We start from the raw sequence: 13,239 nt of genomic DNA, 5'->3' as shown, positions 1-13,239 counted from the left end.
ATCTATTTTCTTTGAATTTTAGTTATTCTGAAACTTCATAAAGGTTTTTGCCTTTTCTCTTTGGGTATATGCTCTTCATAAAGGTTTTTGCCTTTTCTCTTTGGGTATATGCTCATATTTTGCATCCTTAGTTGGAATCATCTATTTTCTTTGAATTTTAGTTATTCTGAAACTTCATAAAGGTTTTTGCCTTTTGTCTTTGGGTATATGCTCTTTTCTTTTTTTTCTCCCAAGTTTTCATTGCTGCTAAGTATCACTGTACCAACAGCAAAAGAACTTTTAAAAGAGGAGAAAAAAATTCTTTTGGAAATAATTTGGTTAAATATATTAAAAGTCTTAAAATGTTAGTATTCTTTAAATCAAAGTTTCAATTTATAAGAATTTGCCTTGAAGACCTAATCTTAAAATAAAACCATTTCTACATAAGGATGTTCATCATAATGTTGCTTATAATATTGAAATTCTGGAAAGTAATGAAATCTTGAGAAACAGGGAAATGACCAAGTAAATTATATGCTATATAGTAGACTACTTTGCTAAACTGTGTTATACTTTGTTGATTTTTTTAAAGTAATGATTAATTTTGAAACTAATTGCTTCTAAGAAGCCAGCAATAAGCATTTACTAAAGGATTAAAAACTTTATCTCCATTAAAGTCAGATTTAAGTCAGAAATGCATATTGTCATAAATATTCATTAACATTGTTTTAGGGGTTCTGTCTGATGCAAAGAAGAGAAAATAACTATAGATAATAAAGGGAAGAAATTACCTTTACTTGTAAATCATATAATTGTGTACCTAAAAGAACCAAAGCCTCTATTAAAACTTTTGCAATTAGTAAAACTTTACTAAGTTATCTAGATATAAATCTATAAAAATCAGCTTCTTATAAGAGAAATGCAAATCAAAACTACTATGAGATACCACCTCACACCAGTCAGAATGGCCATCATTAGTAAATCCACAAATAACAAGTGCTGCAGGGGCTGTGGAGAAAAGGGAACACTCCTGCACTGTTGGTGGGAATGTAAACTCGTACAGCCACTATGGAGAACAGTTTGGAGATACCTTAGAAATCTATCCATAGAATTTCCATATGACCCCTCAATCCCACTCTTGGGCATATATCCGGACAAAACTCTACTTAAAAGAGACACATGCACCCGTGTGTTCATTGCAGCACTATTCACAATAGCCAGGACATGGAAACAACCTAAATGTCCATTGACAGATGATTGGATTCGGAAGAAGTGGTATATATACACAATGGAATACTACTCAGCCATAAAAAAGAATGACATAATGCCATTTGCAGCAACATGAATGGAACTAGAGACTCTCATACTGAGTGAAATGAGCCAGAAAGACAAAGACAAATACCATATGGTATCACTTATAACTGGAATCTAATATCTAGCACAAATGAACATCTCCTCAGAAAAGAAAATCATGGACTTGGAGAAAAGACTTGTGGCTGCCTGATGGGAGGGGGAGGGAGTGGGAGGGATCGGGAGCTTGGGCTTATCAGATACAACTTAGAATAGGTTTACAAGGAGATCCTGCTGAATAGCATTGAGAACTATGTCTAGATACTCATGTTGCAATAGAACAAAGGGTGGGGGAAAAAATGTAATTGTAATGTATACATGTAAGGATAACTTGATCCCCTTGCTGTACAGTGGGAAAATAAAAAAAAAATGTCAAAAAAAAATCAAACTACCAATATTTAGAATGAACCTAAAATAAAGGAAGCAATTAAATTAAAAAAATCAGCTTCTCACTAAACTAGCAATGGTCAGTTATAAATTAAACTATAAAGATATCTTTTTTATAATGGCAACAAAATCTGAAATTCTTAAAGATAAATTTAATGAGAATGGGATGGATACACATAAAGGCAAGAGAGGGCATAAAGTAAAAACCCAAATAAAGGGGAAGCTGTTGTGGATTAGAAGACAGTCTGAAAAAATTGTCAGCTCATTCCAGAATAACATAGACAATGAATACATTTTCCAATCAGATTCTTGTTTTATATTTTTCAGGCCGGACAAACTCTAGAGCTTACATCAAAAAATACATTTGTGAGACTTTCTAATAAAGATTTGAGAACATTAGTTGGAGAATTTTATAATTAAAACTGTGTTCTTGGCATAAGATCAGTGGAATGAAGTAGAGCCAAAAATAAGTGAAAATTTACCATTTGATCAAAGTCACATTTCAGCTTAGTGGGACAGAGTTTATTAAATAACAGTGCTAGCAAAATTAGCTATATAGAATAACACAAAGCTAGATTCCTGCTTCATACTTTATGCAGAAATAAGTTTCATTCTTGCTGGTGGAGGGTTTGAGACATTATGAAAATTACCAAAGTGTGCCACAGAAATAGGAAATGAGCAAATACTGTTGGAAAAATTGAACCGATAGGCTGGCTTGATGCAGGATTGCCACAAACTTTCAATTTGTAAAAAGCATAGTATCTATGAAGTACAGTAAAGCAGTGTACAATAAAAGAAATGTTTCAGGAGTTCCCGTTGTGGCGCAGTGGTTAACGAATCCGACTAGGAACCATGAGGTTGCGGGTTCGGTCCCTGCCGTTGATCAGTGGGTTAACGATCCGGCGTTGCCGTGAGCTGTGGTGTAGGTTGCAGACGCGGCTTGGATCCCACGTTGCTGTGGCTCTGGCGTAGGCCGGTGGCTACAGCTCCGATTCAACCCCTAGCCTGGGAACCTCCATATGCCGTGGGAGCAGCCCAAGAAATAGCAACAACAACAACAACAACAACAAAAGACAAAAAGACAAAAAAAAAAAAAGAAAAGAAATGTTTCAGGTGAGTTAAAGTCTTTTGTGCAAAAAATAAAACAATAAAAATATTAGAAGAAAATTTAGGAGAAGACTCGAATAGTCTCAGGAAGCTCAGACTGTGTAAAGGATATGGTTGACAAATTTAACTACATATAAATGTTAAATTTCTTCAAAAAAAATTTTTTTTTTAGAGCCACACCCACGGCATATGGAAGTTCCCAGGCTAGGGGTCGAATTGGAGCTGCATCTGCCAACCTACACCACAGCCACAGCAACGCAGCTCACACATCCGAGCCTCGTCTGTGACTTACATGAGATCTGCCTGATTATATCTGCCCCATGTCTGTCATCTACATCAGCCCATGGCAACACCATATCCTCAACCCACCAAGCGAGGCCAGGGATTGAACCTGCACCCTCATGAATACTAGTCGGGTTCATTAACCACTGAGCTATGACAGGAACTCTATAAATATTAAATTCTGTATGGCAAATGATACCATAAGCAAAGTTAAAGGATAATATTATACTGGGAGAAAATATTTGCAATACATTTGACAAGGAGTTAATATATTTTTTCAAAAAAAAAAAGAGAACATAATAATAGAAAAAGGACAAAAACTAGTTAGGCAATTTATGGAAGAAAAGGTACAAATTGTTAATCAACATAAAAATACATATTGCTTAATCTCTCTAACAGTGGAATGCAATGGAATGGAAAGGTAGAACTTTCCATCCTTGGGGTTGATGAAATTCAAAGATCTGTGTAAGAGTCCCCTGGTAGGAAAATGGAAGTTAGTTTGCTTCACTGCTTTTGTGAGTGTTTTCTAGAAAGTAATCTGAAGCTATATAGTTAAGCTAAGTATGATTCCTTTGACCCAGGTATCCTACTTTTTAATTACTTATAGAAGTATTTGCATGTGTGAATACCATATATATTTACATACTGGAATGTGCATCATTTGAAGAATGGTTGTATAACTTATAGTTGAGCCATATTGTGAGATATTATGCAGCTATTAAAAAGAAATGAAGGGAGTTCCCATCGTGGCTCAACAGTTAATGAATGCAACTAGTATCCTTGAGGATGCAGGTTTGATCCCTGGCCTCATGAAGTAGATTGGGGATCTGGTGTTGCTGTGAGTTGTGGTGTAGGTCGCAGATGCGACTTGGATCTCACGTTGCTGTGGGCGTGGTATTGGCCTGCAGCTCTGGCTCTGGCTGGACCCCTAGCCTGGGAACCTCCGTATGCCACTGGTGTGGCCATAAAAAGACAAAAAAAAAACAAAAACAAACAAACAAAACCAAAAAGAAATGAAGTAGAGCTAGGTATATTGACCTCAGAGATAGCCATAATCCGTTTGTCTTTTGGGCCATACCCTTGGCATGTGGAAGTCCCTGGGCCAGGGATCAAATCCAAGCCACAGCAGCGACCCAAGCCACAGCAGTGACAATGCTGGATTTGTAATCTGCTGAGCCACAAGGGAACTCCAGTGATGTATTTTTAAGAGATTTAAAAATTAGGTGTACAAGCAAAAGCACGAGCCCATTTTTGGAAAAAAGGAGTGTTATATGAATATTATATTAGTATGCTAGGGCTGCCATAACAGAATACCACAGATTGTGTGGCTTAAACAACTAAAATTTAATTTCTCACAATTTTGGTGGCTGGAAGTTCAAGATCAAGGTGTTAGTGGATTTGGTTTTTTCCTGTGCCCTGTCTCATTGCCTTGTAGACAACCTGTACACTGTCCTCACATGGCCTCGCCTGTGTACATGCTCGTCCTTGCTGTCTCTGTTTTCTTATAAGGACGCTGGTCATAGTGGATTAGGGCTCCACCCTTATGACCTCTTTAAAGGTGACCTCTAGCTCCAAATGCAGTCACATTGGGGCTAGGGCTTCAACATATGAACTGTGGGGACACAATTCAGTCCATATCAAGTGTCTGTGTGTGTGTTTGTGTATGTGTTTGAGTGTGTGCTGTGTTTGTGTGTCTGTGTGTATGTATTATTACTACAAGGGAGGAAGAATACAGACCAAAGTTTTAGCACTGGTCACTTGGACGAGAGAGAGAGAGAGAGAGAGCGAGAAGCTCAAGGGTATGGAGAGGGATAATTTGGCTTTTTCTTTATAAATGCTAGTGGTGTTGGGTTTGTTACAACAAGCACTTTGCTGTGAATGATTTCCTAGAAAGTATAAATTACTAAAATTTACCAAGAGGTAAAGACTCTGAACATACAGATAGTTGTAGAGGAAATTTGAAACATTGTTAAAGACTTGCCACTAAAAAGGCCACCATCAGGCATATATGGTTTATTGCTAAATTCTAGGTACTCTTCAAATTATAGACAATCCCTTTGTTTTCTTTTGGTCCATAGAAAAAAGATGGATAAGTGCACTAATTAATTTTTAAAGAATCAGCATAGATTTAATACCAAAATGTACACACAGAGAAAACATAGAATGATTTTACCAAGTCATTTTATGGTTAGCCAAAAGTTACAAATTCAGATCTCATTAAAATCACATTTTTTTGGATTAGACATTAAACCGTGATTTCAGGTGACTAATTTTGTCAATTCTTTTTTGAGAGGAAACTTAACAATTCCCTATAGTATGTTTGCTGAAAATTTCTCTTAATATTATCTGCTTTATTATCTTAAATATTTCTTTTGTTCAGCAAGCAAGGTTTTGCTTTGCAGCTGCCATTCATTATAAAATTTGTGACATATTTTCTTCCAGTCTTTTTTTTGCCTTTGCTGTTCCACCTGTTCTACTAACTTCTGCATCTTTACTTGATTCTGCATCAGTAGTGTGTGTACCTTGGTTTTAAATTTAAAAGTCTATTATAGTTAATTTTCTGTAACTACAAAAATATGTCATAATTTTAAAAAGTTTCAATTTAAACATTTCACAGTTGTCACTGTTAATTTGTGCTGTATGCATAAAATATTTGAATAAACACACTACAGAAGTTACATTGGTGCAGAGGGGAAAAAAAGTCCTTTGAACTGATAAATCTGTTTATACTGACCAGATTGGTAATGTTTTTATATGATAAGTATGTAACTAGAAATGTCATATGTGCCTGTTGTGAGCACTACAGTACAACATAACAGCTTTGTGATGTGATGGTTGAGGTGAGATGTAGTCTTAACCAGTGCAACAAAATTGTGTTTAACAGGAAAGTATTTTATGCTTTCGTTCTTTCTTTTTTTTTTAAATTTAAAATCTTTATTCAGAAAATGTACAGAGGTCCCATGTACCCTTCACCCAGTTAGCATCTTGTGTAACCATAGTATAGTATCAAAACCAGGGGATTGACTTTGGCACGATTCAGAGCTGATTCAGATTTCTCCAGTTTTACTTGAACTTGTGTGTGTGTGTGTGTGAATGATTCTGTGCAACTTTAGCACATGTGTAGGTTCATGTAACTAGCACCACAAGGCTCACTAGTGCTACCCATATAACCACACACCTTTCCTTCTATTTTTAAACTTAAAAAAAAAAATTGAGTTCCTCAGTCACACCAGCCACATTTCAAGAGCTCAGTATCAAAATGCGGCTGGTTCCTATCATATCGAATAGTACAGGCCTAGACTTCAGATATTGTAAGGTATCTCAAGGCTTTGAGGTAGTACGGTCACTTTCTTTTAAGATTCTCATGTATTATTTAATTAATTAATGGTATATTCTAAATGTAACACCCTCAAAATGTGTTGGAAAAAAGCCACTATAAAATATACAGTAGAACAGACATTGAAATATTCTGTATGATAGACTAGTTATTAGGCTATAATGTAAAGTGTTTATGGATAAACACTCAGATCCTATGCAGTGATGAAAAACGTGTGTTTATTAGCTATTGAATAATTGAGATTTTATTGTAAACTGGTTTCAACTTGGTATGCAGAACTTCTCAGTGCTTGTCATATAATCAGATCTGTAGATTAGCAATAGATGATTATAATGTAGATGGCTCAATACCTTATTGCTATAGAGAACAGGCAGTCATACAGTGCAGACGATTCATCTGAGCAGTGCAAATTAAATAATAATTGTGTGTCATGCTTTTCCCACACATTCAGTTGAGATAGCTGTAGAATTATCTGTGCTGCTTTCTTCCATATCATCTTAAAGAATTCTAGAAAACTGGGGACTTTGAGAATATGTTCAAACTGTGAATGGTTTCTTGTTTAAAACTTTTTCTTTTGAAATCAGATTTGCCTCTTGATGCTGACCTAGAAAATGAAAAAACGTCTAAGATCATATTGGCTGAGATGCTTGGTGACATGATCTGGGAGGACTTATCTGAGTGCCTCATTAAAAATTGTTTGGTTTATTCTATCCCAACAAACAGCAGCAAATTACAGCAATATGAAGAGGTAAGAGCAGAGGTATCACAGAAGGTTTGAAGAGACCATAGGTACCTGTTGGTGTCATTCGTTTACCTTGGAGATCTTGTTTAGTGACATCTTTAAAAAATTTATAAATAAGGTGTGGACTCGAGTTCCCTATAACTTCATTTTTCTTCTGGCTTTTTCCCTTTTGATTGGGGAAGTATATTTTCTTATTAAATATGTTTTCTTTAGTAAGACACCTTTGAAGAACAATTGTTTTTATATTTGTGTCAGCTATATGCGACACTTTACTTTTTGGCTTCTTTTTAGTGTTTCCTCAAACACTAAAATAAATACAGTAGTCCCCTCCTTATCTTTGGGGATGAGTTCCAAGACCCCTAGTGAAGGTCTGAACCTAGGAATAGCACTGAACTATACACACACACACACACACACACTCTAACAGGCAGGTAGTGTATATAGTATGGATATGCTGGACAAAGGGATGATTCATATCATGGGCAAGACAGAGTGGGATGGTGCAAGTTTTCATCATGCTCCTTAGAATGAATGGTATAGAATTTAAAACTTAGGAATTATTTGTTTCTGGAATTTTCCACTTACTATTTTCAGACCATGGTTGTGGGTAACTGAAATCAAAGATGGGGGGGGCTACTGTATTTTTATTTTAAAGATTTTTGCACCTTTACTAAGTAGAGTCAGAGATTTCTATTGAAAATGCTCTTCCTTTTCTAAGGCTAGAAAAATGTGTGATATTTTTATACCTAGTAATTGATGGTCTGTTCCAAAACTTAACTGACCGGCTGGTACTTGTTCTTTTCTGTACATTGGATTTGAAATTTTAATGTGGAAATGGAATGTATGTATGTATATATATATGTTTTTTCCTTGCATTTCTTTTTCAGATCATACAATCCACTGAAGAATTTGAAAATGCCCTAAAGGAGATGAGGTTTTTAAAAGGAAATACAACTGATTTGTTGAAATATGCACGAAATATCAATTCTCATTTTGCTAACAAGAAGTGTCAGGATGTGATTGTGGCAGCTAGAAACCTAATGACCTCTGAAATTCACAACACTGTGAAGGTACTGGGGTTATAGTGTGTTGCACTGTATTAGGAAGCAGCTCATTTCTAAGATGATTGTGGTAGAGTAGAAGAGCATGTGACAGTTGCTGAGTTCACTGAGTTGAGTTATTAATCTTCTTATACATTAGTTTTCTCATCTTTAATGTGGCCCTAATATCAGCCTCTTTCATAGGGTATTGTGAGGCCCAGATAAGATAATACATATAAAAGGATTGTATAAATTGTTGTTGAAATCAGACAGTATATCAACCTACAAATTTTTCTCAACTTATCACTTAAGATTTTAGTACACAATTTTGTGACAGGTATTGTTATATCCAGATATCATATCCTATTTGTGGAATTGTTGACTTCATCTCTTAGACTGATAGAGGCACTAATTTTAAAATTAATAAAACAAAAATATGTAATCTGTGTAGGGTATGAGCAGTTATCAGCAAAGTCAGTACCAAATTAATATGCATTGTGAGTAATTTAGTCCTTTGACCTTAGATAATTCTGTGTATTTTTTTTTCTGGTTTCTTTCTTTCTTTTCTTTTTTTTTTTTTTATTATCTTACATAGCAAATATAAGGTATTACTTAAAGCAACAAACAGACTAAAGTAGTTCCTTATTGATAGAAAATTCCTCAGCCATTTTTCTTTTATCACTGAGAGGACTGTGTCCTTCCTCCTTCCTTTCTGCTACCACCCATTTCCCTCGGGGGCGCCATGTTATTGTGTCCACTTTAGCAAATTATTTAGTTAGCCATTTGAAGTGCACACGTATTTCTGATGTAAGCTTGGTTGCTAAGGGAGCTGAAATGCATTCAGTACTGGCCACTGGGCTGCAGATTTTTTTACGTAAATATCACTTGTCACTTTTTTTGGGCCCCATCTGTAACATGTGGATGTTCTCAAACCAGGGATCAAACTTGCGCCATAGCTGTGACTTCAGCCACATCAATGACAGTGCTGACTCCTTAACCTCTTCAGCTACCAGGGAAGTTCTGCTTATATCACTCTTTTGGATAAAATTCAGTGGCTTCCCATCTAATTCAGAGAAAGACCCAGTAGCTGTCGAGTAACCTGCAAGGTCATATGTGATCTGTCCCCTTACTGCCTCTCTGACTCCATTAGCTGTTGCATTCTTCTTCAGTCTCTGCTCCAGGCACTCTGACTCATTGCTGTTCCCTGAATTTGCCAGGCCTACTTGACTGCAGAACTTTTGAATCTCTTTTTCCTCTGCTTTGAATAGTTCTCGGCAGATACCTACATGACTTGCTCCCTTTCCTGACTACTGTTTTTAAAATTGTGACCTCCCCATTGCTTTAATTTTCTTCATATCACTTATCAGTGAACATTTTCTGTATGAATTATTGTTCCTCCCCTTGGGCAGGTTTTTTTTCTTCCTATTTGTTTTTGTTTCTTTACTCTTTTGTTCACTGTTGTATCTCTAGCATCAAGAAAATACCTGGTGCATACTCCTATGCGCTTAGTTCTCAGTAAACATTTGGTAAATGAATTAATGTATATCACATTAGCTCTGTCATAACTCCTTGTTATAAATAGCAAATATAAATTATTACTAGATTGCTCTGTGACTCTGTTAACTTTGTTGGATCTCATTTTCTTTTTCTGTAACATGGCAGAATTGAACTAGATAATTTCTGAGCTTCCTGATCAACTAATACTGACATTCTCTAAGAGTGTACTTTCCTTCGAGTACCCAAATTCTAATGATGTAGCTTCCTCTAGATTAGTTTCTCAGCAGTGCCACTGTTGACATTTGGGGCCAGATAATTCTTTGCTTGGGGTGGGGAGTGTCCTGTAGGATGTTTTAGTAGCATCCCAAATTCTACTCACTAGATGTGGGTTATACCTCTCCCGGTTATGCCATTTGTTTTCTCATTTTTTTTTTTTTTTTGGTCTTTTTGCTATTTTTTGGGGCCACTCCCGTGGCATATGGAGGTTCCCAGGCTAGGGGTCTAATCGGAGCTGAAGCCACTGGCCTACGCCAGAGCCACAGCAACGCGGGATCCGAGCCGCGTCTGCAGTCTACACCACAGCTCACGGCAACGCCGGATCGTTAACCCACTGAGCAGGGGCAGGGACCGAACCTGCAACCCCATGGTTCCTAGTCGGATTCGTTAACCACTGCGCCACGACAGGAACTCCTGTTTTCTCATTTAAACATCACAAAAGCCTTATAAAGTAGACAGTATTATACCATTTTACAGATTAGAAAGGCAGGTCTGGTTACTTAAACATTTTTATTAGACTGGAATGAACATTTTCTATTGGAAATTTTTTGTGGAGGTCCAGTCTTCGCAGAGCAGAGCTGCTCTTCTTGCAGTGCGAGTAGAGAACCCGCTGCTTCCACCCACTCTGTCTCTCTTCTGGTCTCTGAGGTATCTTTAAGAAGCACAGTTTGAAAACCATTACTGTAGTGCAGTTTCTTCATGTTACTATGAGAAAATTGAGATCCAGAGAGGTTAAGTGACTTTGTTAAAAGTTAGGGGAAAAAATATCACTGATGTTTCCAGACGAGAAGCCTAGTGTTCTTTGCTTTTGTCTTGACCAGTCTGGGAATTTTCATTCTATATAAATGTTAGGGAGGCTTGCTTTCTTTGGGTTTGGATTTTAAGAGGATAAGCTAGCCTGAATGTGTTGTTTCTTTGACTAAGCCAGCATGTTTCTGATGAGAAATAATTTATGGCAGTAGAACTCAAAATCACACTGGTGTGCAATAAGCTAACAGTCTAGTCTGAGGAAGAGGATTTTTTTTTTTTTTTGGTCTTTTTGCCTTTTTTCTAGGGCCGCTCCCACGGCATATGGACGTTCCCAGGCTAGGGGTCAAATCGGAGCTATAGCCGCCAGCCTACGCCACAGCCACAGTAACGTGGGATCCGAGCTGAGTCTGCGACCTGCACCACAGCTCATGGCAATGCCGGATCCTTAACCCACTGAGCAAGGCCAGGAACCAAACCCGCAACCTCAGGGTTCCTAGTCGGATTGTTAACCACTGCGCCAGGATGGGAACTCCAGGAAGAGGATTTTTAAAAGTCCTTTCATTTACCTAAAATCTTGGGCCAGTTTCGGAGCTTTGCTGTTTCCACCAAGAGTGAGTGCACAGAAGAATTAGAAGAATGGCACAGCAAAGGAGATTGCTTATTTCTTTTTCTTTTTTTCTTTTCTTTTTTTTTTTTGTCTTTTGTCTTTTGCTGCTGTTGTTGTTGTTGCTATTTCTTGGGCCGCTCCCACGGCATATGGAGGTTCCCAGGCTAGGGGTTGAATCGGAGCTGTAGCCACCAGCCTATGCCAGAGCCACAGCAACGTGGGATCCGAGCCGCGTCTGCAACCTACACCACAGCTCACGGCAACGCCGGATCATTAACCCACTGAGCAAGGGCAGGGACCGAACCCGCAACCTCATGGTTCCTAGTCGGATTCGTTAACCACTGCGCCACGACGGGAACTCCTGGAGATTGCTTATTTCTTATGATGTGCTCTCACCCAAGATTGAGCAGTCATTAAAGTACTGCCGTATTTACTCCCATCTTTTCATTCCTCTGTAGATCCACAGCTTAATCATCATGGAAGCAACCAGTATCTTATGCCTAGCTGTGTGCTTGCATGTGACATGCTGAGGACAGTGCATTTCTTGTATTTGACTCTTAGATCACTCCTGCTTCTAAGATAAGTGTGCCAGACTTACCTAGTCCTGATGAAGATGACAAGCTACAAGTACAGAAAGTATCTACAACGCAGTACAATGAAGTGGTGAATTTAGAGCCTGAAAATGCATTGGACCAACATTCCTTTTCTCTGCCCACATGCCGCATCAGTGAATCTGTGAAGAAATTAATGGAACTTGCCTATCAGACTTTAGTGGAGGCAACAACCAGCAGTGATCAGTGGTACGAGTTCTGAGTCATCTGAAAATGGCAATGATCTGGTTAAATGCATATCTAACCTAGATATTTATTAAGAAAATTGACTGAAATTCTTTGGGTTTTCTTATTCTGCTAGTTAATATTTTTCCCTTAGAGAAACAGTGTAGTAATGTAGAGAAACAGCACATGTATGCATTGATCATTCATGTTTATTTATAATAACATATGCATCTTACAGAGGTATGAGAAATAAAAGCATGTGTATGGATGGACAGATTGTTAATCACTTTTTAACAAAAAGCTCTTTAATTTTTATCTACTTTTAACTTTTTATTTGACTTGAATGATATTACACGAGAAAGCACTTGTAAAGAACTTAGAATGCCACCTAGGAAACAGTTGATACTCAGATGTTTATTCTTAGCATTGGTGGTGGTGGTCATAGTGCTAGTGTGTACCATCTAAGTCAGCTGGCCCCTTAGCTTAATATTCAAACTTTTACCTTTTGAAATCTAGGCCCTAATTAATTTACATTTTAAATGTTAATTTTATTTTTTATTTTTTGGCTGCATCCATGGCACGCAGAAGTTCCTTGGCCAGAGATCAAACCTGCACCATAGCAGTGACAATGCTGAGTCCTTAATCTGCTAAGCCACCAGGGAATTCTCAAAATGTTAGTTATGAAACTAATAGTTTGTTGGGTAGCCAAAGGTAAAGAGAAAGAATGGAATACGCCAAAGTCTGATTTCTCCCTTTCAAGAATACCTCTTCTGATTAACATTTTATTCAAGGTACCCAAACTTCCTCATTTGTACTGAATCTCTTTTTGTTTAATAGGCTCTTCCCCTACTCCTAAACTAAATTGAGGAGAAAATGATAGGCTGTAGCCCAAGTCGATTGTAAAACATATTTATAAAAGCCTCTTTAGTTTGAATCTGTGTGTAGTAGTTTTTTACTTCTCATCCTCACAGTACCAAACACTTTCAGCTAGGGTCTGCCATAATCAATTGCATCTTCAGATGGACTTCCAGAGTTTCAATTTGTATCTCCATGTGCAAAACCCTTTTAATTGTTTCTGCTCTGGAAAGAGCATGTTTACTAGGATATTT

The 13,239-nt window shown here is 37.3% G+C and overlaps 1 protein-coding gene across 1 annotated transcript in view; it reads left to right on the top strand.

Annotated features, from left to right (window-relative positions):
- The window catches only part of ZW10 (zw10 kinetochore protein), a 41,454-nt gene that overhangs the window by 14,041 nt on the left and 14,174 nt on the right, over window positions 1-13,239 (top strand). The window contains exons 8-10 of the mRNA XM_021062840.1: window positions 7,027-7,190; window positions 8,072-8,254; window positions 11,916-12,154. Of these exons, the coding sequence (XP_020918499.1) occupies window positions 7,027-7,190; window positions 8,072-8,254; window positions 11,916-12,154 (586 nt within the window). The remainder of the gene's footprint in view (window positions 1-7,026; window positions 7,191-8,071; window positions 8,255-11,915; window positions 12,155-13,239) is intronic.

Source organism: Sus scrofa, chromosome 9, assembly GCF_000003025.6.
Source record: "Sus scrofa isolate TJ Tabasco breed Duroc chromosome 9, Sscrofa11.1, whole genome shotgun sequence".
Taxonomy (NCBI): domain Eukaryota; kingdom Metazoa; phylum Chordata; class Mammalia; order Artiodactyla; family Suidae; genus Sus; species Sus scrofa.
This window is presented reverse-complemented; position numbering and strand designations above follow the sequence as displayed.